At 41.3% G+C, this 27,763-nt stretch overlaps 1 protein-coding gene across 2 annotated transcripts in view; it reads left to right on the top strand.

Moving 5' to 3' along the window:
- PPP1R14C (protein phosphatase 1 regulatory inhibitor subunit 14C) overlaps window positions 1-27,560 on the top strand; it is a 72,966-nt gene extending 45,406 nt beyond the window's left edge. Inside the window, exons 2-4 of one of the 2 annotated variants that reach the window (XM_018569030.1) lie at window positions 18,001-18,084; window positions 21,121-21,153; window positions 27,216-27,560. In XM_018569030.1, coding sequence (XP_018424532.1) covers window positions 18,001-18,084; window positions 21,121-21,153; window positions 27,216-27,284 — 186 coding nt within the window. In that variant the 3' untranslated portion in view covers window positions 27,285-27,560. Of the gene's footprint in view, window positions 1-18,000; window positions 18,085-21,120; window positions 21,154-26,818; window positions 27,117-27,215 lie in introns of those variants that run through there. The other variant, XM_018569028.1, reaches the window with a different exon arrangement.
- Window positions 27,561-27,763: the final 203 nt, after the last annotated feature.

Below are 27,763 nucleotides of genomic sequence, written 5' to 3' on the forward strand. Positions count from 1 at the left end.
AAGACATGGTGTAGTAAGAAGCTCACATCAGCCTCTATGCACAATTACTGTTAGATGGGATAGAAATTGGGATAGAAACAGATATGGTCCACTATCCACTTGTGCAGTCTGTTGATTTTATTGGGATTAACTTTCCTCTCTCTTCCATTAAAAGGCAACTATTATTAAGTTATGTATGGTCATAATATAGTCAAACTGTGTTACACCTATCATATTTGTTTTTTCCTTCCCTATTTTATTTATTTATGACTGGGATTTATATTTAGCACCAACAATATATGCAGAGCTTTACATAACTGCACATTCACATCAGTCCCTGCCCTCAAGGAACTTACAATCTAAGGTCCCTATCTCATATGCACACAGGGCTGATTTAGACAGGAGCCAAATTGACCTACCAGCATGTCTTTTGGAGTGCAGGAGGAAACCGGAGTACGCAAGCACAGGGAGAACAATTGTGTTATATATATTTTTTTTACCTTCAGATGATCCTAAGAATAACATGAGGATAAAAGGTGCTGAACAGTCCATATACCATGATTTAGGGTTTGTTCACACCAGCAAGCTGTGCTGACAGGTAACAGTGCTGATGCGGCAATCCCGGTGCCTCACACTGTTCACATTTTGTTTTGTTAGAACTTTCTTGAATGTCACGGGTGAAATTTCATGAAGTGATCAGGCACAGCGTGGTGCAATACAGTTGTACTGCATCGCACCACTCCACACTGCACTGGGAGATGGGTAACTTTCAAATAAAAAAATAACTTGGAGTTCCACTTTATTGCAACCCAAGATAATGCATGGTATATTTCTTGTCAACATATGTGCATCAATGCATTGCAGAGGCATTGATAGACCATATGCAGTTTGCAGCATGGTGGCAGTAGATTCCCTGTTTTAGTTTGCAGAGTAGCCACAACTTAACCTCCTCTTTTGGAGAGTAAAGGTGCCCATACACCTTACGATTATCGGACAAAACGTTTCGTCCGATCGAATAGTCGTATGATTTTCGTACGGCAGCCCCATCCTGCCCCGATGATCGCAAGATTAATTTAGCCGTAATTAACGAAAAGCACCTGGACGAAATGCGGTAATTGATTTGTCGTATTTTCGTTCGCGCATGCACAGTATAGATTGTACGACTTTTGACGGACGGAAACGCCAGAAACCTTACGACAATCGTACGATCGAGCAAAGTTTTCAAACATGCTTGACCGTCAAAAGTCGTACGATTGTACAGTAATGTCGGTTCGGGCACTCTACTCACACGTACGATTGTCGTTCGAAAAGTCGATCGCATACGGTTATCGTACGATAATCGTAAGGTGTATGGGCACCTTAACAGCAGGTGTCCCCTTTCACTTTGTCATTTTTTGGAGCTTTTGTTCAGGGGTAGTTTTTTGCTGAGGTAAGCAGGGTGCAATTTGCTGTTACCAGTTTTTTTGTACCATGTCTCCAACCATACCCTGTAGCATGTACACAGTCTCTCACTATCTACTCCATTATGTCCGTAGGCAAGATTTCTATACTGAACATTATGTGTGGCTCTTTGGTGATGTCAGGGGCCATGAATGAGGCCCTTATACCTTGTAAGTTGACAACCATTGCATTGTAAAGCTTTTAATTCAGTTGTGAACTTTCACGAGGTGCTGATGTTCTTTTGACATGTTCTACCTAGAGTTTGTCAAGAGAAATCTCAAAGAAACTATCATGGGACAAAAAAAAAACTGCTACAGATATGACTTAACAAGCACTTAAGGTCCCCACACACCTTACGATAATCGTACGATAATAGCGGGAAATCCCCCGATCGTACGATTATCGTAAGGTGTGTGGAAGCCGTGCGACCTCTACTACTGTAAGGTTGCACGACTTTAAACTTACGGACATGTTCGAAAACCCGCCGAGCATCGTACGATGTTCGGCGGGTTTGTGGCATGTCCGTACGATAACAGCCGTACGGGCCGGTGCCCGTTTGGCATTGCGGTCATCGGAAGCCCGCCCCTCAGGGCGATCATCGCAAGTACGATCTGCCTATGCAAGATAGGCAGATCATACGTTTTTTTAAGTACCTTACAACCATCGCAAGACAAAAGTCTTGCGATGGTTATAAGGTGTGTGCCCAGCCTTAGAGGTGCCTACCTATGCCTGCTGCAGGCTAACTTGCTAATTTTGCCAAAGCTTGTCCATGCCTTTCTGCCTCCTGCAGATTCCCATTTCCCATGACAGTCTATTTGAGGCGGAACTCCAGACAAACAGCTAAATACATAGAGGAAATATACTGCCGTGTGAAAAAGGAAGTACACCCTCCTTGAATTCTAAGGTTTTACATATCAGGACATAATAAAACTCACCTGGTCCTTAGCAGCTCTTACAATTAGGTAAATACAACCTGAGATGAACAACAACACATGACATATTACACTATGCCATTATTTGTTGTACAAACACAAAGCCAAAATGGAGAAGCTATGTGTGAAAAACTAAGTACACCTTATGATTCAATAGCTTAGACAGCCACCTGTAGCATCAATAACTATTTGTTTTCTGTGTGACTTTATCAGTCTCTCACATTATTGTGGAAGAATTTTGTCCCACTCTTTTTTACAACATTGCTTCAGTTCATTGCGGTTTGCGGGCATTTGTTTATGCACAGCTCTCTAAAGGTTCCACCACAGCATTTCAATCAGGTTGAGGTCTGGGCTATTGCAACACCTTGATTCTTTTCTTTTTCAGCCATGCTGTTTTAGATTTGATGGTGTGCTTGGGATCATTGTCCTATTGCATGACCCAGTTTCGGCCAAGCTTTAGCTGTCAGACAGATAGCCTCACATTTGAATCTAGAATACTTTGGTATACAGAGAAGTTCATGGTCAGCTCAAGGACTGCAAGATGCCCAGGTGGTGTGGCTGCAAACCAAGCCCAAATCATCACCCCCCTCCACCGCCGAGCTTGACAGTTGTTATGGTATGACAGTTGTACACAAATGTTTTACCTGTCAAAATTATTTGTATTTCTGTTCATCAATTCCTGAGATTTATACAGCACAACTTTGTCTGGCAGGGAAGGGGACCTGATCTTTGCTGCAGTTTTGTTTTCACATTAATTAGAGTCTTTTCTCTGTTAATTTGTGTATTTTATATCTGCCTGGAGTTCAGCTTTGACGAAGGGTTGCTGTTCGGTCACATTGGCTTAATTATTTCTTGTATTTATATAGTGCTGACATAACAACGTGCGGATCCAGACCAGATCCAGAGCAGGTGAAAAAACTGCGGCAAGCCCTATTTTACCTGCTCTGGAACGCATCTAAAACGCAAAAATGCATCAAAAACGCATGCAAGTGCCTGAAGGGTAAAGTGCACTTGAAAGTGCATGACAATAAACTCAATTTATATAGTTTGACATGGTTTACAACTAGGGATGCACCAATACCGTTTTTTTTATATCGAGTACGGGTACCGATGCTTTGCTTTCGGTACTCGTCGGTATCGGTGCTTCCGCTGGCATGGAGCCAGCTTCCCATGCAATCTGATTGCCTGAGAAGCTGGCTCCATGTTGTGTGGCGGGCTTGATTGTGTTTGGCCAGGAAACCGGCTTCCCAGCCAATCCCATCAAGTAATGACCCACCTCCCAGCTTCCTGATTGGCCGTGAAGCCAGCTTGATGCTGATTGGCTGGAAAGCCCAGCCAATTCAGCATCGAGGCGGCTTCCCGGCTAATCAGGAAGCCGGGAGGTGGGTCATTACTTGCCGCACAGCTTCCTGATCGCATGGGAAGCTGGCTCCATGTTCCACTACAGCACTGCCGGTCAGAGGAAATCTTCCTCTGACCGGAAGTTCCGGTATCGGAGAAGGTATCAGAGCATTTGGGCGAGTACAAGGTTTTTTGAGGTACACTTAAAGGTTCTGTAAAACAAGGGCCAAGGTCTGTATGGGGGCACTGAGGTCCATCTAGGGTGTCTGGGGGCCTAGTTTACTTAAATCAAAAGGTACTGGGGAACTTTTTTTTTTAACATTTTATTACCTGGCTCTTCTCTATTAGTAGAAGTGATTTGAGAAGCTGTATAGCCATCTGATCCTGTAGCCCAGGCAATCATTTCGCTCCCTTGTGTACCTGGGACCATTGCAGGCCAGCTCAGGATAGCAAATGGCTCCTGTTCACTGACCATCTCTGCTAAACTCTATTTCAAATATGCATATGATGGAGGCATCATGGGACTAAAAATTTCCATGAAGAGCCTATCTCTACCTTTATACTGTCAAATAGGAGGTGTATACACATACCTGTACATAATTCATAACATATAATAGGTAGGGATGCACCAAAATGTCGGCCAAAAATAGCACTAGGCAAAATGCTGATAGTACAAAAAGGCAGTACATCCCTAGCTTCTCTCCTCCCTGCTGGGCTTCGGCAGCTGGATCGACTCTGTGTCCCCCTCCAATTCCCTCTGCTCTCCCCTGCCTGTGATGGCAGAGGCAGCGGGGATTGTAGGGGACACAGAGCCAATCCTGCTGCTGGTGCCCAATGGGGAGGAGAGAAGCTGTCAGGGGGGCTGGGTGGTGCGGGGAGGAGAGAGTTGTCAGGAGGCGGGATGGGGCGGGAGGAGAGCTCGGCTTCTGTGACAGGAGGAGCAGTCAAGATGGAGAGTGGTGCACAAACACTCAGCATTCAGTACTGATCGCTGAGTGTTTGTATATAACTAAAGACATAGTAATCTTACTATGTCCCCAGTTATGAATAAACAGGAAGTGATATACATAACTTCCTGTTAATTTATTAATGGGGACATAGTAAATATTTACTGTCTGCTCAGTTTATGAATGAACAGGAAGCAGCTCAGTATAGAGGCTTCCTGTCCATTCATGACTGGGTTGATAGTAAATAATGTAAACTCCCAGTTATCTGGCACCCACAGGGATCGGTAGGTGCCGGATAACTGTAGTTTCTGGTTGCTTGAGAGTTAATAGTAACCTAATAGTAAATAAATACATTTAGTTGCTAACAATTTTCAGTGTGCACCAAGCAACCGATAGCTTTTAATGCACATCAAGCCACAGGCAAAAAAAAATGTCCTTTTATTTTCTGCCAGTTGTTTAAGAGTGCCGCTTGCTTGAATGCTGCATAATGGGGAGTTTACTGTTTTTACTATCCCTGATTGTGAATGGATAGGTAGCCTCTGTACTGGGAGCTTCCTGTTCGTTGTGTGCTGGGGCGACAAAAAACAGATTTAGGATTTAGGCTATGTTCACGCCATGTCTGCAAACGCAGTGCAGTGCATTTTTGCCGAGATTTTACTGCGATTTTGCCACGTTCCGGTGCTTTGCTGTTTTTTTGTAGCCTAAAATGGGCGTTTAGCTGCACTCTGGTGTGTTCCAGCGAGTCTGTATGTATTTTTTATGCGTTTCCATGCTTTCCAGTGCATTACAGACTAGAGAAAATGAGACAAGCAGTATTTTTTTTGTCTGGTGTAAACAGAGCTCACAAATACCATAGGGATACATTGGGATGCTTTTTTGGTCTGGGAACAAACTCTTCTGGTCTGGACATGGTGGGAGCAAGCCCTCAATCTTTTTATTTTTTAAATTTGAAATAGGCGTCAGTTTAGACCCAGAGCCCCTAACAGTAAAGTTAAAAAAAAAGAAGGAAAAAATCATTTAACATTTTTTAAAAGGTTGGGAAAAAAAGGAATTTTTGGTTTCGGCATGACAAATTTTAAATTTTTGGATTTGGGCTAAATGTCACATTTTAGTGCATCCTCAATAGTAGGTATGCTTGCACATGCTGGACGGAGAATAACTTTAGGTCATCCTTTAGGTTTATTTCTAATTCTCATTGGAATGGAAGAGCAATTGGCAATAGAACAGAGTGCTACCCGTCTTGGACCGTTCTTGCTATAAGCGTAGTAGAATCTGCTTGCGGACAGGACTGGGTAACTGATTAGGTTCTTCAATCTGCTTTGAACATTTTATGATTTACATGCTTCAATGATTTCTTATAGCTAGAGACTCGGTACCTGTTTGCTTTTTTTAAAAATCTTATAATATGTCTTCTTATGTGTAAGAGGGTGATGAAAAAAGATGTCAGTGCATACGAGTGAGTGTTACAAAAAGTAGAAGCACATATATTCTGTTAGGGCAGCTTCAAGTTGTGGCTTTGCACTTTTATTCCTTGATCTGATGCAATTCCATTCATTTTGAATGCCTCACCAACACACTTTCACTTCGCACCTGCGTTGAATCTCCCCTGGATCAGTGTTTCTCAACTTGTGTACCCTCAGGACCCAATTTTGTCCTCTGTCATTAAGTCGCAACCTAAGTAACACTGCAATGGAACGCACGGCATTGCGGTACTGCACATTCTGTTGCGGGCGATCGAACTGTGGGTGAGAGGTGGGTTTGGTGTGCCATTCAAATGAATGGCAACACAACATACCCTCCACACCAAAATGCGCGGTAGGTGCAATTGTGTGGTATAGTGCATTAATCGCACAAGACTGTGAGATTAACACGCTGTACTAGTGTGAACACTAGTGTGAACAGGCCCTCAAAAACACTGACAGACACACAACCACAGACACAATCTCACACACTCAGACATTCACACACACACACACATACCCTAAAACATTTGTATTTATTTTTTCTAAAGATCCACCCAGTCTCCCTACCTTATGAGAACTGGGGTGGATCCTCAGCCTGGGATCCAGTGTGGGTTGTTGTGCTGTGATGCAGCTCCATCTATATGTACATTGCTTGTACAGCTCCCTTGCAAACCCTGTAGAGGTGTCGGGAGCCAAAATGTGACGTCACTCCAGTCCAGGCACCTCTACAGGACACGTAAGGGAGCTCTAAGCAATGCACGTATAGATGGAGCTCCCTCACAGCCGTACGCCACCTCAAGCTGACACTTGGCACCGGGCAACATATTTTGAATGGCTGCTTGGCCCGTGAATGGACAGAGCTGCGCTAGGGGGAGGCTGACTAGAAAGTGGAAGACATTCGGTGACCCACTGAAAACGGGGTCGCGACCCACTTTTGGGTCACGACCCACCAGTTGAGAACCAAGGCCCTAGATGCACTATAACCCACTACCGTGCGCTGTGGTGCACGGTGTTGAAAAAAGTGCAGGTGCATTTTTCGTCCAGTAAAATTAATGGGCTGCCTTAATGCAATGCATGTGAACGCGTCACGTAACGCACCAAAGTGGACAGGAGTGAAGCCATATTTGGGTATCAGGCCCCTTTTACACAGGCACCTGTCAATTTAATCTGATCAGGACTTAATCGGACCACCCATCCGAAGGGGTCCTAAGGAAGGGGCACAGAATATAGAAACATTTAGAGTATATACAGTAGATGGAGAAAGTTCCCTTATGGAGCACCTGTATTAGAGCATCTGTATTGGAGCACCTGTATTACAGCGCCTGTATTACAGCGCCTGTATTACAGCACCTGTATAACAGCACCTGTATAACAGCACCGGTAATACAGCACCTGTATTGGAGCATCTGTATTACAGCACCTGTGATGGAGCACCTGTATTGGAGCACCTGTATTGGAGCATCTGTATTGGAGCATCTGTATTGGAGCACCTGTATTGGAGCACCTGTATTGGAGCATCTGTATTGGAGCATCTGTATTGGAGCATCTGTATTGGAGCATCTGTATTGGAGCATCTGTATTGGAGCATCTGTATTGGAGCATCTGTATTGGAGCATCTGTATTGGAGCATCTGTATTGGAGCATCTGTATTGGAGCATCTGTATTGGAGCATCTGTATTGGAGCATCTGTATTGGAGCATCTGTATTGGAGCATCTGTATTGGAGCATCTGTATTGGAGCATCTGTATTGGAGCATCTGTATTGGAGCATCTGTATTGGAGCATCTGTATTGGAGCATCTGTATTGGAGCATCTGTATTGGAGCATCTGTATTGGAGCATCTGTATTGGAGCATCTGTATTGGAGCATCTGTATTGGAGCATCTGTATTGGAGCATCTGTATTGGAGCATCTGTATTGGAGCATCTGTATTGGAGCATCTGTATTGGAGCATCTGTATTGGAGCATCTGTATTGGAGCATCTGTATTGGAGCATCTGTATTGGAGCACCTGTATTGGAGCACCTGTATTACAGCACCTGTATTACAGCACCTGTATTGGAGCACCTGTATCACATCACCTGTATTGGAGCGCCTGTATTGGAGCACCTGTGAATCTACAACACAGACATTCACCGAAGGAACAGCTCTGCGAACCTTTTATAAATACACCCCTTAGAGAGGGAGGTATTAAACTTACATACCTTTTATTTACTGGCTCCTTTGTTGGAAGATGACTGTTTGCTATAATCGTGCTACAACACCTCTGGAAAGGGGCATTGAGCAGGGCTATGAGGCACTGAATGGCTCATAATCTGTATAATGTTATCACAAGAGCTATGCAGTGTAACCATGCTATGGATCACAAGACACAACCCTTTTATACATGAAAGCAATTATTGTAATTTCCTTATTTCTTTTTTAAGATTGATTGTGGCCTAGGAAGCTTTAGCTGCGTCACATTTGAAACTTCTTGAGTTGTAGATGTTGCCTTTTTTCATTTCATTTTAAAATGGATGCCAATCAGAACCTTTCCCTCCATTTTGTACAGTCTACACAGAAATGAGGAAGGCTAAATGAGTAAAATGTAATTAGACAAGAGCAATTTGTTCCAACAAGAACAGTTGTCAGAAATTTTCCCACTGTAGGCTGCTATTTATAATCTTCTCTGAGGAAACGAAATGGTCCCAATCCTGCCTGCTGTTTGCAGTCTGCTCACTGGTAATTTTAAACACAATACCAAGCGATGTGAGCTAGCGATTTCTTCTGTGGCGTCAAGCAGTGCATATTATTATCCTACACATTCAGGATCCCTCCACCATAAACTGCATCTCATTCTTGTGAATGGTGTTTTTCCATTACAGAGCATAGGTGTTCATGATCCGTACACTTGTGGAATCTTGGTTTAATAGGTTCTCTGAATTTATTACAAACAATATTGTTCTGTATGTGTTTTGCAGTAGTTTTTTTTTATTAAAAGAAAATCAGACGGACGATTGTAAACTAGCTACTAGAAAAGCCCCATTGTCCTTGTTACAAACATCTTTCCTGCTTATGCGATGATGTTGCTCCACCATCCTACAGTTGTAACTTTGTATCTGATCCGTTTTCCTGTAGGCATTCCGGACAGTTTACAGTACTTTATGCTTCTCTGGGTTGTATAAAATTCTTATGCTTAAGCGCTTGAAGTCCGGGGTGTTAAACCCCCTTTCTGCCGAGGCCAATTTTCAGTATTCAGTGCTGAGGTATTTTGACTGACATACATTCCGTCATGTAATGCTGTACTAAAATGAATTATATATTATTTTTGGGGGACAGATAGAGCTTTCTTTTGGTGGTGTTTAATCACCACTGGGATTTTTATTTTTTACTATATAAAGCTTTATTTTATTTTTTACTATATAAAGCTTTATATAGTAAAAAATTAAAACCCCAGTGGTGATTAAACACCACCAAAAGAAAGCTCTATCTGTCCCCCAAAAATTATATAAAATTCATTTCAGTACAGCGTTGCATGACTGAATAAGTGTCAGTCTGAAAATATTGGGGGAAAAAACTGTTTTCCCAGTGTTACGAAACATTGCAAATAAATAATGTTTCTTCATGAATTTAGGCCAAAAATATATTCTGCTTAATTTCTTTGGTCACGTCGGGTAAATAGATATCAAACATGTCAAGCCTTAAAATTGCGTGCGCCTGTGAAATCGCAAAAAACTACCATACCCAAAATTGCCCATACACAACGATCATCACTTTTGTGTTAACAGTGATTGATTTTAGTATGTGACTTAAAGTTTTTTTAAATTTCTTTTTACACTTAACTTTATTGCTATTACATAGGGGGCTAATAAGCCCCCTATCTGATAGCACGGATACAGTAACAGCTCCTCTTTATAGAGACATCAGGGGGCTATTACCCCCTAATTACCCCTAATGTCACCCAGGCCCCCCAAAGAAGCTTCTTCTCCGTCTACAGCAGCCGGAGAAATGACAGACTGAAACCGGAAGTGATGTAATACACATCACTTCTGCTTTCAATGATCAGATGGGAGTTCAGCTGCTGGAAGTGTGCTGATCTCCCTCTGATCAATGTACATAGACCCGCTGTGCCAGGCCTGCACGGGGAGAGCAGGGTGTGGAATAGCGGGCAGCGGAGTGGGGGTACACACTTCCCCAGCTCCCATACAAGTGATCATCGAAAGGAGGATTGGCCTATCAGCATACAGCGTAATACAGAGATTACAATTACTAGTATGATCCACCTTTCACATTTAAATTAAAATGGGTTTTGCTGATCAGGAGCCACATTACACATAGGGTGAATAGTCTTTGAAAATGATAGCCAAACACATTGGGGGGAATTTATCAAATCTGGAGCAGACAAAATCTGGATCAGCTGTGATGGTAACCAATCAGCATTCACCTTTCATTTTCAAAGCTTAACTGAACAAACTGAAGAGAGAAGCTGATTGGTTGACACGGGCAACTGCTCCAGGTTTTGTCTGCTCCAGTTTTGATAAATCCCCCCCTTGAGAGGAGTGAATTTCCAACATACGTTTTATGTGAGAATCACACAATAGAACCTTTATTAGTAGACCCATACTTGTGTCTAACTGGCTATCCAACACAAACCCCTATCAATTTAGAAAAGCTACTTTTCCCAGTCAAGGATATGATGTACCCTTACCTGTTAAAACCATGGAGAATCATTTACATGTTTTAGTTTTTTTTTTTATATGGTCAGTCCTCCTATGCTGAGAAGAAATATAGCAGAGGTGTAGACACATTATTGAGGCTTTCAGACACTGGTGTGCATATTAGCTGTTCTACCATTGGTCATATAAGACAAGATGTAGAACAAAATATAGAACACAAAATGTTGACCCTTACCCCTATAATGCTAGCAGTAGTCCCTAGACAAAATAAACAAGAGAAAGAAAGAAAATATAAATGATGAAAACAGATAATTCTAATTAAAATGATAAATTATTTTGTGCCCGGTTACATGAAGTTCCTTCTTTTCAATAATAAGATACATCCTTCTTTTGCAGTCTCCTACAGAGGGATTGCCAGGCCTGTGCAACAAGTTTCTTTGCAACCTTCACTGTTATGAATAATACTTACGTTTTCTAGCCTGTTACATCGTCATTCTCACCAGCGATTTGGGTGTTAAAAAATGAAACGTTATTGGAGCTGATCATGCAAATATACTACTTAGCACTACTTGCTAAAAAAAAAAAAACGGAAATGTGCGCACAGCAACACAGGTAGCTGAAGCTTACCTATACATAGCTTGTCCCCATGGTAAAGAGTTGTCACCTATAGTCTAGTGAGAGTTCTAGTTAACATTTCTGTAGGTTTGCCTTTCAAGTCAAGTCTTGGTTTTAAAAAAGTGAATAAATCATAGTTCCCACACCTTACAGTACTTGGTGGCAGTAATTAATGCACAAGATTGGTTGCATGGAGAGATATTAAAAACATTGTAAACATGCTGTGAAAGTCTTGGGGATATGGCAGAGTAATAAATCATTTGAGTTCTTCTGGGACTATGACAATACTGGTTTCCATGTTTGATCTGTAAATGTAGGTGAGTGTCATAATTGCTAACAATAAAGTATAAATCTGCCTATGAGTAGCCTAACATGCAACCGCTGGCCATTCACATCTGATTGGAGAGAGACTAGAGAGAGACTAGAACTTACAGTATATAGTCGTTGTGTGAAATGCAGTAATTGTTCAGATTCTTGGCATCCAGGTGAGGGCTGAGATTATGCTGTAAGAGTATTTGTATGTACTGTATGTCTTTTGTAACATGCTGTGATTTTGTATATAAATGCAGCCCGCTGTTTAGCGATACTGAAGTGAACATGTTCCTGTTCTAGGTGCACCAAGTCTGCATTCACACTAGCCTCCTGCGTTTGTTTTATTTCAACTCATGAGAAATGATCTGGGAAGTATAAACAAACTACTTCCTAGATGAAATTCTGCATTTAAATGTACTTGTGTTTATGTGCGTTTACATGCATTTAGACACGTTCAGAGTGTCTAATCTGCCCCTGGATGCACAGAATTCTATTTACCCTAAGTGTAAATGTGCACTAAATGCACCTAATCAGGTAAATGCACAACCTGAATAATAGCTTTTAAAGTATATCATGCATTTGTTATTGCCAATGTGAAGAAGGCCTAAGGTATTTCAATATTTTTGAACAAGCAGTTAAACAAGCTCTTATTCACCTCTGTAACAATAGGCATTGTGGAGAGGTTCATCATCAAAGTTTACAGCAAAGTCCTCAAATACTTTCTGCTTAGGGATAGCGGATCTTGGCAGGCTGCCCGCCTTCTGATATAAACCAACCCAGGAGGTGGAGGGGGCATTCAATAAAGCAATTGCCGCACTTTTCTGGCATTCTGGTCATATTAGGAAGTCCTTTGCTAAATTCATGAAAGCCGTGCAACAGTTTTCTTGCTATTTCAGACTGGCTGTATGGCTGCAATAAATTCATTAGGAAATACCACCATAAGAAAAGTGGAGGTAAATGGGGCCTCTTCCATGGTGTAGTAAGTAAGTATTGTGTCAAAAACAATTCTACAGCAAATTCATATACACCTTATTGATGGTTACATGAATAGCACAAAAAGCAAGCATATCTACATATGAGTGAATTCCAGGGCACGTGTCTGTAAGCTGTTAGACATGAACCAAAACCCAAATTTAGAGCCTTTATTCTGTTATTCTGGAGATCTAATGTCACTAGGGCTGCAGCTAACGATTATTTTCATAATCGAACACATTATATACTAGGGCTATGCAACCTCTGCAATCCAACTGTGGGGAAACTGCAAGTCTCATGAGACATTGCAAGACTCTGACAGCCACAGGCATGACTCTCAGAGGCATGATAGAATTTGCAGTTTCACCACAACGTGAGTGCCAAGGTTGCCTACCCGTGCCATACACTTTCATTATATGACAGCAGTAATTGCAATGCAAATATTTTTGACATCGTGCACACCTGTTCTATGTCTGTACGGAAGTAACTGGTTTAGCTAATCTTTCAACTATTTGTGAAAGCAGTGTTTGTTCTTTGCAAAAACATGTGTACGAGCCTGTTCTCTGTTGGATAGCAGAGTGTTCTGCAAAGAAGTGCCAGGAGTCTGGGTCTCTCACTAGAAGGGGTGGACCAATACCAGTTTTACGGTATTGAACACCAATATTTTTTTTTCAGTACTCGCCAATACCCGATACCCGCATTCAGATTATTGCGAGATGCTGCAAGGCAGCCTGGCAACAAGTGAAGCCGGCTTCCTAGTCAATCAGTAAGCCAGGTGGCACGTCATGACCCGCCTCCCGGCTTCCTGATGGGCTAGGAAGCCGGCTTTGTGATGAGAGGAAGCCTGGCTTCCTGACCAATCATGACAGGAAGCCAAGCTGCTTAGCAATAGGTTAAGCCGGCTTCCCAGCCAATCAGGAAGCCGGGAGGCGGATCATGACGTGCCACCCTGCTTCCTGATTGGCTAGGAAGCCGGCTTCACTTATTGGTAGGCAGCCTGGCTTATTGACCAATCAGGAAGCCAGGCTGCCTAGCAATAAGTAAAGCTGGCATTGGGGGTAAGTATCGGAGCATTTGGGAGAGTACGAGTATCGGCATTCCTACTCACAAGCCAGCCACTTGTGATAACTTTATACTTGCTGCCACCTTATACTCACTACGATGTAGCAGGTATAATAGCTAATCACCCTAACTCCCGATTGACCACTTGAGTGTTAAACCCCCTTCCTGTCCAGGCCATTATTCAGTATTCAGCGCTGCAGTACTTTGACTGACATTTATTCCGTATGTACTGAAATTAATTTTATAAAAATGTTTAGGGACAGATAGAGCTTTCTATTGGTGGTATTTAATCACCACTGGTTTTTTTTTAATTTTTTTACTATATAATTATAAAAAAGTGGCGAAAATGTTACAAAAAAACAATTCCCTACATAATGTTATGAAACATTTATTATTACCCCAATTTTTGGTTAAATATTTTTTAAAATGGGTCACGTTGGGTAAATAGACACCAAACATGTCAAGTCTTAAAATTGCAAAGAACTACCACACCTAAAATTGGCCATAGGCAACGCTTTATAAAAGCATTTACCGCTCATCAGTTTAGTGTTAATAGTGATCATATGTAATGTGCACGGCATAATGGAGGCAATCGTCGTTTTTGCATATAGGTGCACCCGACGCATGTTTGAGTGTGTATGTGAGGGCAGGGGATTTTGACATTTTTTGTTGTTTTTAAAAAAAAATTTCAATTGTGATTTTATTTTTATTTATGCTTTAATTTTTTAAAACTTTTTTTACACTTAATTTTATTGCTATCACATAGGGGGCTAAGAATCCCCCTATTTGATAGCCAATATACAGGTCCTCTTTATGGAGACATCAGGCGTCTCTAAGACCCCTAATATCACGTACGGACCCCTAAAGAAGCTGATGAAGCAGAGATCTGCTTCACCAGCTTCTCCCCAGCTTATGTAGCTGGGAATGACAGCTGAAAGCAGGAGTGATGTAATGTACATCACTTTCTGCATTCACAGAACAGAGAAGAGATTGAAGGAAGATCGTGTACTGATCTCCCTCTGATCTCCAGAGTCCCCGCCCGCACTGGGCACAGCGGATCTCGGGACCGGCAGCGGCTTGGGGGGCTCAAACCCGCACAAAATACAAGTGATCAGGCGTCTCTGCAGATGCCGGAACGCTGGTATTTAAACAGCCATGAGCAGCTGTTGGGGGAGTATAACTTTTTTTTTAACACTTAGACAAAAATGAGCAGTTAACCCTTGTAGTATGGGTGTAGCCCCACTGCAAGGCTTAACCGCTTGAAGACCAGGTGTTTAGACCCCTTTCCTGGCCATACCATTTTTCAGTATTCATCGCTGTGGTACTTTGATTGACATTTATTCCGTCATGCAACGCTGTACTGAAATTAATTTTATACCATTTTGTGGGGGACAGATAGAGCTTTCTTTTGGTGGTATTTAATCACCACTACGGTTTTTATTTTTTACTATATTCAGGAGAAATTACTGAAAAGTTTGAAAAAAAAAGTTTTTTTCAACATTATGCTATAAAACAACTAATATTACCCACTTTTTTGGTAAAATATAAAAGATGGGGTCATGTCGGGTAAATAGACACCAAATATGTCGAGCTTAAAAATTGCGCGCACTCACGAAATCGCAAAAAACTAGCATACCCAAAATTGGCCATAGGCGACGCTTTAAAAGCTTTTACAGCTCATCAGTTTCGTGTTATCAGTGATTGATGGCCCTAACATTATTGCTCTCACTGCGACGTTCGCAGAGATATGTAACATGTGCGGCGTAATGGGTGCAATCGTCGTTTTTGCAGGTTTACATGCGTGTATGGTGTATACCTCTGTTATATTGGCGGTCACTGTGAATACTTTCGTTACATTGGTGGTCATTGTGAATACTTTTGTTATATTGGCGGTCAGTGTAAATACTTTTGTTACATTGGCGGTCAGTGCTGTTAGTTATGCTATCTTTAGTGAAGATCTATGGGGGTGTCCTTGTATTGGGATTCTCCATGGTAATAGACGTGGGGTGTCAATGCCTGTGTGTTAGGGTTGTGGTGTGTGCCCGAGGTGACGAGGAGGACCTCCCTTGCAACCCCGTCTGTTGATCACTGGGGTTGAGGACAGTGTGCCCAGGCAGGGGGTGCAGGGGTGCCGTAATCCAATCTCGTAAAATCAGGAGACAAGCCGGGTCGATAACAGGCGGGCAGCAAGGTACAGAGGGTAATCCAAGTGGAGCGTCAGAGACAAGCCAGGTCGATAACAGGCGGGCAGCAAGATACAGAGGGTAATCCAAGTGGAGCGTCTGAGAGGAAAACCGGGTCAATCAAGTTCAGGATCAAGTTCAGGAACAGGAGCAAGGCAGGGACAACCAACAGAGGCTGAAGATCACTCAGCATTGAATCAGCGTCCTGTGGTGCTTTACATAGGCTGGGGATGCGTCACTGCGCATGCACCGGCGTGATGACGTCATCGGCCCGTATCAGCAAGATGATGTCACGCCGTACGGGGCGAGTGCCGCCGGGCCTTCTGGCGACTGCGCAGTCTGGATTCGCCGGTGGACGCCCCCCTCGCTGTGTCACACGGACCGAGACCTGACATGGCTCCCCCTCTAAGGGGCAGCCTCCGGGTGCCCTTCAAGCGGGCTTTGTCTGGGTTGTTCCGCAAAAAGAGTCGAATAAGCCGTGGGGCATGGATTGCCGACACTGGCTCCCAGGAGTTCTCTTCCATACCGTAGCCCTTCCACTTGATGAGATACTGGCCAGTGCCACCGCGCCTGCGTCTCCGCACCGGAGCTCGGCTTGCCGTGTCACATGGACCAGGACCCGACACTGTGGCTTTACATATAGGGCTTCAGAAGATGATGGTCATTCTTTTACCAAATTCTGGATATGTTTAGTGTGAGCTGCCTCGTTATGCTTTCTGGGGTGCTCCACAGTAAACTATTTGGGGTGTTATTAGTAGCTGATGGTCTTCCTTTTTTTCTAAATGCTTCTGTTCTGAGATAATTGGTTTGTCCTGTAACATGGATATCCAGATCCACTATCAGTTTTAGAGTGTTGCTTTATGGAATGTTAGGGCTGTGTAGGCAAAAATCCTTGCACCGGCCCTGAAAGTGTCACTGCGTGCAGTTTATTTTGTGAAGCCCTATGTTCCGACTGGTGTACATCCTTTACTATGCTAAGCTAATATAGCAATTAACAGCTTAACACTTGTGTGTTGTGGCTTCTGATCTGACACTATACTCATGTAGACAATAGATATTTAACACTTTTTAATTTCAGCGTTGGTGGTTTTATTTGTTTACCATAAATTGGATCATCTCTGGATACTCTGCTTTTAGTGAGTAATTCCAGCTGATAGCTGCAGGACATTAAAATGAAACAAAATGTTTGATTGACTTAGTTGGGATCTACCAGTTGACTTTTGTTTGTATTCCCATTTGACAGATGAAAAGTTTTGTGAAAAGTCTTGGCTAAAGGCTGTTTTTTTTTAAACATTTGATTGAATAGATGAATCAGCCAATTATTAACAATGAAAACCTCTGAGTGTAGGGGGACAATGAAGATTATTTTTATCCTGCCCATGCATTTATACTTACACATAACACAAAGTGTAACACAGAGCACATAGAACAGAGAAATGTGTACCTTACAGTTGGCCATGTGATCTGAAGTCACAAGGGTAAGAGCACCTAGGAAAGCACTTCTTCTAGGATTGCTCCATTGATCAATGGTTGCCAGCTACTGACATGTGGTGAGTGTTTGACTTTGTAAATCACACGGGCAACCTATAGTCATAAATCTGAAGTTGCACATCGCTTTGAAAAAGAACATTTGTACAAAAGATCTTTCATAAATGAACGTTGCCCAAAAATTAATCTGGAAGTTTAAGCCATTTTGCATTGAATGAGCAATCTGTTTTAGCATCCTAAGCTACGTGTACGATCATGAACAGTAGACATGTGTCTTTCCCATATCTTGAAGCAATGGTTTAATGTTTTCTAGCACTGTACCATGCTTATTTTTTTTTACTTTACAATCATTACTGTTTATAGAGTGATCTTTTCAAGATTTTTCATACATAAGATGTATGTAAAGTCTGATGAGCAATCAAAGCTACCCATATGTCTGTGGGTAGCTTTGATTTTCAGTAGGGTTCTACTACTTTAAAAATAAAAGACTATATAACAAATACTGATATTGAATTAAAAGGGAGTAGAAGAAATTACCAGATTGCACAAAATAATAGATGTAAATTTAAGGTTGAATAAGAATCCTGCTGAATTAAATTTTTTTCCTCTTTCAGGAAGAAGAAATGCCGGATGTAGAAATAGACATAGATGATCTTCTAGATGCATCCAGTGAAGAAGAACGAGTTATTAAACTACGGGTACGTAAACATAATTTTTTATTAAGTACTGCCACTAGAAAAGTAAAGCTGTCTGTGCACAGTGTTGACAAAGTGATGCTTCTGATTTTGATCATTTGCATGTATTGGGCCATTTCTGCTAGAGGTCACTAACTAGCACATCAGACAGTCTGGGGTTGTATTTACTACCTAAGGAGGCTTTTCAGCCTACTGAATTCTTCCTTCAAGTGGCTCCTAATCCTTTATTTTTTCTCCCAAATCTGAAGTTCTGTCTGTGCCACTGTCAGTGTTACACAAATATGGCAGTCTTAGTACTGTTTGGAGTTGTGCAAATATCTAAATATCTGCTTGCCCATTAATCTGGAGTTATCTGCCTACCTATGTCCAACCTATAGAAAAAAAGAGATGGAGAGGAGTAAAAATGGCCTTCAGCAGCAAGTAAAGCCTATCTCTGAGAACATCCTACTTTTGTGAGTGCTGGCCAACATAGCATTAAAGTCCAATTAAACAAAAGGTCAAAACAAAAAGTGTGCATAGTCTTGCAGTTTGTTTTCTTCAAAAATAAGCCACGTCTCTTCCGGCATCCTGTAGAGATGGACCCTTGCTCTCCATGGGGAAGCAGTGATCTCTGTGCAGAGGGCCGTCACACACCTAGTGAATCAGAGCCAAAGCTCTCCAATCATTGGGGAGTGTGAGCTTTGCTGATTGTACAGCTATCTGTTTGACTCTGTATTGGGCTTCCACACAGAGAACTAGAGTCCAACTCTGCTTGCATTGGACAGTCTTTAGAAGGAAAGTATTTAGCTGATTTAAGTAACTGGGTACAGACTGTGATTTTGTAAGATTCTTGGTTATTTGTTTTTTCTGCCTGGAATTCATTTTTATTCTAGTTGCAATTTCCTGATTAATGTGTTTTTATATACCCTTCTTTTCTTGTTTTTGTAAAAAATGAAGTTGTTATGCTATAATGGTTTTCCTTGCTCCAATGTGGTGATGTGTGATGAGGAAAGCCAAACCTAATGATGAATAGGCTGTTCTGCATTCAGATATGGCAGTTTCCCCAAAAATTTACTTGCCAGTCTGTAAGTCAGATCTGCTGAAGAAGATATCCCAGAATAAAAGACTGCCTGCATCTTTTCTTTTTTTTTCAATTCAAAACGTCTTTACTAAAACGTAAAAAAGCATACAAAAGACAAAGTCTCGATGTAACAGTCGCACAGCAAAAGTTATAGAGATGCACATATTAAATCTAGAACCATGTAGATATTGTGCTACAACGTAAAAGTGAACATATCAGGCCCTATGTCATTGCAGCGGGCCATTGCTGCACAATATATGTAAGGCATGTATTACATAGACAAGTTAAGAGGGCATATGCATCCCCATATCTGCTTACAAACAGTTGAGAAAGAGTTACAAGGGAAGTTTTAGAGTTCTGTGTCACGTAGGCCACACGGTGTAATACAATGTCTTCGGATTAGTATTGTGTAACTCGAAAATCGTGTGTGGTACATGGCCTCAGGGATGGGGAAAGTAAACAGAGAAGTGCAAAGAAGAATAGAGAGGGTTCGAAAACAGGGAGAAAAAGTCAGAGATGGCCCAGCGAGCCAGGTGAAGAACAGACCAGAAAGGGAATATGTGAAGAGTGGGCAAGAAGGGGGCAGCTAGGAGAAAGAAATGATGGGTAGAAGTTGGGTTACTCCTCTGTCACATTGTCTGAGGTATGCGGCCCCGGGTTTACCCCAGGGGGGTCACCCTCAGCCCCATCTCGGGATTCTACCAACATTTCCCGGGTGTATATCCCAGAGTATTGAAAGGCTAGCCATGGACTCCAGGTGGACCTGAACTTCCCTTCTGTGTTTTTTGCCTGCATCTTTTCATGTACCGTACTTTATATGAACAATTCAACTATAGCTAGTAGTTCTTCTACTGTATATAATTGAAGCAGTATTTTCGAGGATATGACCTTTATGTTCACTTAAAGTGTATGTAAATAGTTTTGTATTGAGTAGCTAAGGGATAAAACCCCTGTCAGTTATTTGTTGCTGTCTTTGTACCATTCAGAAGATTTCTCTTCACTTCTTATTCTGAAGACACAACAGGAAGATGGGAGAAAATCTCTACAAAGTGAGGGGAATTGCCCTCTAGTTGTCACTGGAATAGGTGCCCCCATTGGAAGATTTACTTTCCTCTCTTGTTCCGGTAACAGCTGTAAAATTTTGCATTTGACAGTGGTCACCAGGGCAAATAAAGATCAGAATCTACCTAGCAGGGGCACTGACAGGGGTTCTAATTAGGGATGCACCGATAGCGCTACTAGTACCGATTGGTTGGGAAGCCGGCTAATAATAGAAGCCGGGCGCCGTGTAATGACGCGGCGCCCTGCTTTCTGATTGTCCACGAGGGTTCATGCTCCCTCGTCATCTCATGATGAGGGAGCATGGAGCCGGCCTATCAGAAAGCAGGGCGCCGCGTCATTACACGGCGCCCGGCTTCCATGATTGGCCAGCAAGACGGCTCCGGCTGGGTACCCGTGGCCATGGGGGTGACAGGCTGGACATGCCGAGGTGAGAGGGGACACAGATCCGCACTGATCATATGATTATTAATATGAGGATTCGTATGGGACGGCTTTCTTGTTAATCGGGAAGCCGGGTGGCGAGCCTTTACAAGCTGCCCGACTTCCCGACTAATCTGGAAGCCAGGTGGCGAGTCATTACACGCCCTTTTGACTTCCTGAATGGGACTTCCGGTACTCAGTAATTGGTATCGGCGAGTACCGGAAAAAAATTTCCTTTTGGCTCTCCAAAATCCTCTCCACCAGGATTATCCCATTTATTTTGTAACAGTCTGTATAAAAAAAGCTGATAACCTGACATTACATAAGTACACTGGTAACTTTTACTCGGGCTTGGGTTCACCTTTAAGGAGCTTTTTAGGGTTTTTTTTCACATTTGGCTATGATGTATTTATTTTTTTAATGTACATACTTTATGAATGTGATATTTTATTATATACTAGTATTAAAAGTGTGTATTGTGTTGTTTTTTTTTCCAGGAATCATTAGTAGGATGCTACAAACCAACAGAGGTAAAGGTTTCTTTCTCTACTCATATTCAACTGTAACTTGTACCAGATAATATAATATACATGTGACTTAGTCTTTGATGTATCCACTGCTGGAGGGATTGGAAGAGGTTATTTGCTAAAAACACTAAAAACACTATGCGAGGCACTTCAACCTTTTAAGTCTTCTTCCTACCCATTCATCTGTTTAGAAAGATTTAACATTTTATAAAGGACTCTTTTCACATTTAGGTTACAGGAGTAACAGCAGCTACGAAGATGGTCAGTGTTGGACTAACCAGGTCACGGGCACAGGAAAAAAATTAAAGCCTGGTATACACGCTATACACGCTTCTTGATGAACCAGATCAAATTCGATGCGTGAGTACCTTTCTGACCGGCATCCCTCAGCTGATCGAAGGAGCATGTCGGAAACTTGTCAGCCAAATAGAGCTAGCATCCAATGAGCTGCCAGCTCTGTTCAGGTGTTCTGATGCAGCCGGTGGTCAGTGTCAGAATACAAAATAAACAGCAGGAGATTCCTCGATCAAAGCTCATTATTTATATTTATTACTGGTATTTATTAAATGTTAATGGAGGAATTTGTTCTATTTTCTTCTTTCAGACAACAAAGAAATTAAACCGTGTATACCTGACTTAAGTCACATGTATTCCTAGCTTTTTCATTTCCCCCACTTTACATGCTTGAATTGAATAGATTTCGTCTTCATTCTTTAGCTACAGTACTGATTTACTGCTATACTAGTATATTCCTGACAGCCTAAAGCAGTAATGCATAACATGCTGACAACCAGCAATTGTGTTAACATAGATATTTGAAAATCTAATACTGATATTTCTTTCTATAATGGTGAAATGGAGAGTAAATTACACTGGCCTTCAACAGCTTGGTTTTGAATATTGCTAATCCTTACTGCAGCAGGTGTACTTGGCACATTTTGTGCTGTCGGTAATTTGACTGGTATGCAAGAGCTAGGACAGGCTCCAGTGCTAGTTTATTATTGTATCTCCCTAAAACTGGCCATACATTTTACTATCTGATTGTACAATCTCCTTTTAGATCTGCCAACATCTAAGTAGTGCAAGGATCTGTTTGTTCAAGCAGGCCATCTAAAGGAGATTGGACAGAGATCGCACAGTTAGATTGCAGTTTGTAGGGAAGTCCTGCATTAGGTGCTTGCCATAAATTGGTAAGTGTACACATGTTCTGGTGCTTTTAGTAATTGCATTTACAGAAATGTTTGCATTGGAGATCACTGATGAGGTAAAAACATTAAAATATGAAAAAAACAAAGTTGTTATTAAAGTGGAAACATGTTTCCTTTTTGACAAGAGTATGGAAGGGCTAGAACTGTTGTCACTTTGCTGCTGTTAGTGTCTTTGTTTTGAACTTTATCTCCTTAATTTTTGCCTTGGGGACACCTTTTACTTAGGTAGAAATTCAGGCGAAATCTCCCCAACAGGGACATGGACAGCACTATATACTGAAAGAGAAGTTTTAACCCCTTCAATTTCCTGTAACACTGATAAGAAAGGACATGAGGGGAACCCCCACACCAAGAACACAGACAAGGATTAAAACCTGAGCTTGTTATCTCTTATTCATTCCTTGGCCTGGAGTTTTACTTTATATCTCTCAAAGCTGTCTCCATTTTAATGTGTGGCATAAGCTAAATTTAGGTCTTTAAAACTAAATGCAATGTTTCATTGACCTGTATGTTCTTGGTCTCTGGTGTTAATAAAGGGTTTAATGCCAGCCTTTGATATTTGTAAAGCTCATAATAACAAAGATCCAGTGTCAGCAATTACAAGCTGCCAGCTTCTGGTGTCTGCAAGAAGCTTAACATGCTCTTGCTGTAGGTAAATACATAATTCTAACCTTTGGTGTTAAATGTAGTGTTAGAAAATAGAAGATTCTTCATCACATCAGTATACACTGGCTCCATGGAATTGTAACATGTCTTGAAGACCTATCTAATTCATATCTGGGTCTTGTTGGCTTGGGAGCCTAAAAGTACCACCATACATGCACCTTCTTAAGTTGCTTTTTCTTTTAATTAATGAAACAGTTGCATTTTATCCGTTGAGGATTTCTTTTAAAGCAATCATATTAAGTGTGTGGTGTTTGGCAGGACTGATTTCAACCTACTCACAGGTATTCCTGTCTGTGTGGATACTGCAAAAAAAGGGATCTGTGTATTCTGTATCCTACAATGATTCCTTGGTGTTGATAGTAGCAGAAAGCAGTGAGGCATCTACAAAGAGTAACGAGTTCCTGCCAATATAAGGTGAATAATGAGAACTCAGATATCTGCCAGAATAGATATATGGGAGTATTTCAATACTAGCTTGTATTTAAAGGTGCAAACTCTAGGCTGCCATACTTATTCTTAGTTCACTAACTGGTAGTTGACTGGCCTGGAAAAAGTATGCAGGTGGGAAGTCCTAACTTCCCTGGTTGCATACACTTAGGGGCATTGACTCATTTAGTAGCAAATCAATAGTCAACATGGCAGTCCTGGAATGATAAAACATATCTGGTATCTGCTCTTAATTCAAGACGCCAAGTTTAATCTTGTATTAACACCTGTTGTTTGTGACTTCTGACATTTAAACCCTATGCGGCAAAAATACGATTACTGTAACTCAATATAAGAAATGCTTCACCAAAGGTGTAATTATAGCGTGTATCAATAAATCTCCATAAAGCCATGCTCTTAATTGAGTTGAGGAACCAACTGATATTATTTTGTATTTATATAATCATTTTTGTAGTATGTGATATACAGACCACAGTAAACAAGAGCACATTATGCATTTCCTTTCTGTAAGCAACCTAAAGACATTATAGAACTGCAACTGCTGGTTACATTGTGTACAGGGGCATGTGTTCTTAAATACAATATGCATAGACCCACTTGTGTTTATCACCTCTGTTCTATTTATATGGTGGAATGTCAAGGCGCTCACGGAAAAGAGTTTGAGTAATTCAGTTTATGATGCATCTCTTGGCATTATCATAAAGTGATAAAATATACCCGGCCTGCAACACAGCAATCAAAGAAGAAAAGAATGCATTCCTAGCTTCTTTGGCTAGTAAACTCATCAAGCTGACCCTAACACACAAAAAAATCATGAAAAATATAAGAGCAATATCTAGAGAAAAGCTTTAATTACTATAGTCCCAGCATTATATTGAGGAAATTAGACAGGTGCAAAGAAACTGGAGCAGATACCCAGTGTAACCAGTCTCCTTCATATGAAAGAGAACATTTGATTGGAATCTATGGATAACTGTGTCAGTTTTGTAAATAATCCTTCAGTGATTGCAAGAAAAACAATACAGATCTGAGAGTTAGCTGATATTTGAAGTGCACCTAAAGCCAAAACTTTTTTTGGATAGAGTGCAAGGGGTTTAAAACCCTGTCAGTGTTTTTGTTTTTGCTGTCTGTGTCCCCAGTAGAGATATTTAATTTGTCTGGGTGTCCTGGGAAAAATCCAAATTAATCAGGGTTATTCAAAAAAGGGTGAAGAGTTTGGAGAAGACAGGAGAAGTGACCAATCTAGGACAACATAGCTGAACTGGAAAGTGAGCTGAATTGGAGAATTTTTCCAAATCAGCTAATTTGTCCTAGATTGTTCACTTCTCCTGCCTTCTCCACACTCTTCACCCTTTTGTGAATAACCCTGTATGAGTTGTCACCAGGACAGGAATAGTGGGGTCATTCCTCAAATAAAATGAGTACTCTTTCTGTGGTGGCAGCTGTGTGAAAATGGATTCTATACACTTTGGAGAGATTTCCTCTTACTCTGTTATGTCAACAGGACATGAATGAAGGACTATCTGCCCACTAGGACACAGATTGCACAAATAACATGACAGAGGTTTTAACTATTCTGTGCACTATCCAACTACAGCTTTCTCTCGAGATATACTTTATAAGCTAACTAAACCCAAGAACAAAATGCAATATATTGCAGTTTACCAGTCCTTAGATGTTGTGGCTCTATTAGTTTTCATTTTTTTTAGCTGAACAACATTTTCTACAAGTACAAAAATGACCAGTTAGTTGTGTCTGCAATGCAGTGACCTTGTCACTGTCTCTAAAGGTCCCCACACACCTTACGATAATCGTACGATAATCGCGGGAAATCCAGCGATCGTACGATTATCGTAAGGTGTGTGGAAGCCGTGCAACCTCTACTACTGTAAGGTCGCAAGACTTTAAACTTACGAACATGTTTCAAAACCCGCCGAGCATCGTACGATGTTCGGCGGGTCTGTAGCATGTTCGTAAGATAAAAGCCGGACGGGCCGGTGTGCGCAAGCGCACACTGCCCGTTCGGCATTGTGGTCATCGGAAGCCCGCCCCTCAGGGGGCGTGGCTTGCGATCATCGCAAGTACGATCTGCCTATGCAAGATAGGCAGATCGTACGTTTTTTTAAGTACCTTACAAGGTGAGTGCCCAGCCTTAACTGAACTACAAACTACATCCTATTCCCCATGTAAGGCCCTGTCGCTAAGCTTTGGGATTGTGCCAGTGGCATCAGCTTGAGATGCTCCTAAGATGATTCAGAATTCATTGGCAGGTGCAGTTGACCTGCAGTTGAACTTCTAACCTGCATTCAGCCTGCGGTATGTGGGATTTGCATTTCCATAGACTTGTGTAGGGATGCAAAACTCGCTTTAAGCAAAATAAAAGCCTTTTGACACAGGCCCTAATGAACAAAGGCAGATATATTTGTACTCCAGCCTGGGTGGCAGCCATGGCTTCTTTTGTAGATACAGTGGAGGAGTAAATGTAGCCACCCAGGGACAGGAAGTGTTATTTGCAAGAATACCAAGTTAAAATAAGATTGGGGGAAGCCTGAAATAAAGAAAACTACCACAGCTAAGAACTGGTAGACTGGAATATATAAATTTATGGTTTCGGGTTTACACTTTTAATTTCTCTTAGTGAAAATCACTCGTTGTGTTAATGCTCAGTGATGGCACAACTGGAAGAAATTGGGAGTGAATCATAAAGGTGTAAGTAGGGCCGGATTTACTCTGCTGCCCCAAGGCTCTCAACGCACTGTTGTGTGCCAATCTGAAGGCCACACGAAGTTTGGAGGTCTATAGTTATTGACTCTGCAGACAGTTGGCGACTTCTGCGCAATGTGCTCTCCTGCATGTGGCCTTCCGCTTCGTTGGCGAGTTGCTGTTGTTCCCAGTTGCTTCCACTGTGTTTTAGTACCACTAACAGTTAACCGTGGAATATTTAGTAGCAAGGGAATTTCACGAATGGACTTGAATTCACTGAGCTCCTGAGAGCGACCCATGCTTTCACAAATGTTTGTAGAAGCAGTCTGCATGCCTAGGTGCTTGATTTTATACACCTATGGCCATGGAGGCGATTGGAACACCTGAATCCAATGATTTGGAGGGGTGTCCCAATACTTTTGGCAATATAGTGTATTTCCTTTCAAACTTCATCCTACCCAGCCCCTTTCAGACACTCTAATTTTGACTTCTTTTATTAGTATCTGAAACAGTTCCTGTTTGTAATTACCACACATAGGATACAATTATATGCATGGTATTGGTTTAGGGATACTTTTTTTTTTTAGAAAAGTAATTGTTTGCTAACTTGGCTTTTCTTTGAATTATTTGTTTTTGCTTTGCAGGAATTCATTAGTCAGCTTTTGTCTCGAATACAAGGCATGAGAAAGCTAAGTGCACCTCAGAAGAAGGATATATAAGCCCGCCATGATCTTCCCAGCTTGAAGTGATTCAGCAACAGTATCTGACTGCAGGACTGAAAAGAAACTTTCTAACAAAAATCTACATATTGCTGTTTCATTGAGGGTGGGGTTGTGTGTGGCTGTAGCTCTAAACATAATACTCAATTTGTTATTGTGGTAGTTAAATAAAGGTTTTTTTTAAATATTTTTAAGTTATTTTGGGCTAAGCTTTAGGTAATAAAAGTAAATGGCATAAAATGTAAGCACTAAGAAAGGTGTGAGTCATTAATATGTTGTTAGCCCAGTAGGCATATCTACCGATGTGCAGTTACATTAACAGGAATATATTCAGAACCTCAATTTGAAGCAATGGGTAATGACATTAATACCCAATGTTGCTCCATTTTAATAAACACATTTTTTGCACATAGTTTTGAACTTACAAGACTTTCTGTATATATAATGCCTTTGTCCTACCAATGGCCATCTCTGAAATGATTGCACAACAAAAAATTAATATGCACTATTGCAGAATTCAATCAAATATGCTTTGGACACCATAATATTATACCTTAATTTACCTTTTGAAGTAATTACTTTAATTCTATGCAGGCATGCCCCACCAAGTTAATCTATTAAGAAAAAAACATGAACAATCTTTTTAAAGCAACATGTTGGTAACAATATTACATATGTGCTTAGTATTGTTATAATTTTAACATGGCCATTTAGTTGCACTTGTATGTGTATTCTAAATTGGGCCCCTAATATCCTATATATTCCAACAGTTGTTAATGAGAAATATTTGAAAGAATCCATTAATTACTGTACCTGTGTGCCTAAGAAGAAAGTAGAACAGGTACACATTCAGTGTCCATGAAGATTGGC

This window comes from Nanorana parkeri, unplaced genomic scaffold, assembly GCF_000935625.1.
Source record: "Nanorana parkeri isolate BGI_ZX_2015 unplaced genomic scaffold, ASM93562v1 scaffold1277, whole genome shotgun sequence".
Classification (NCBI taxonomy): domain Eukaryota; kingdom Metazoa; phylum Chordata; class Amphibia; order Anura; family Dicroglossidae; genus Nanorana; species Nanorana parkeri.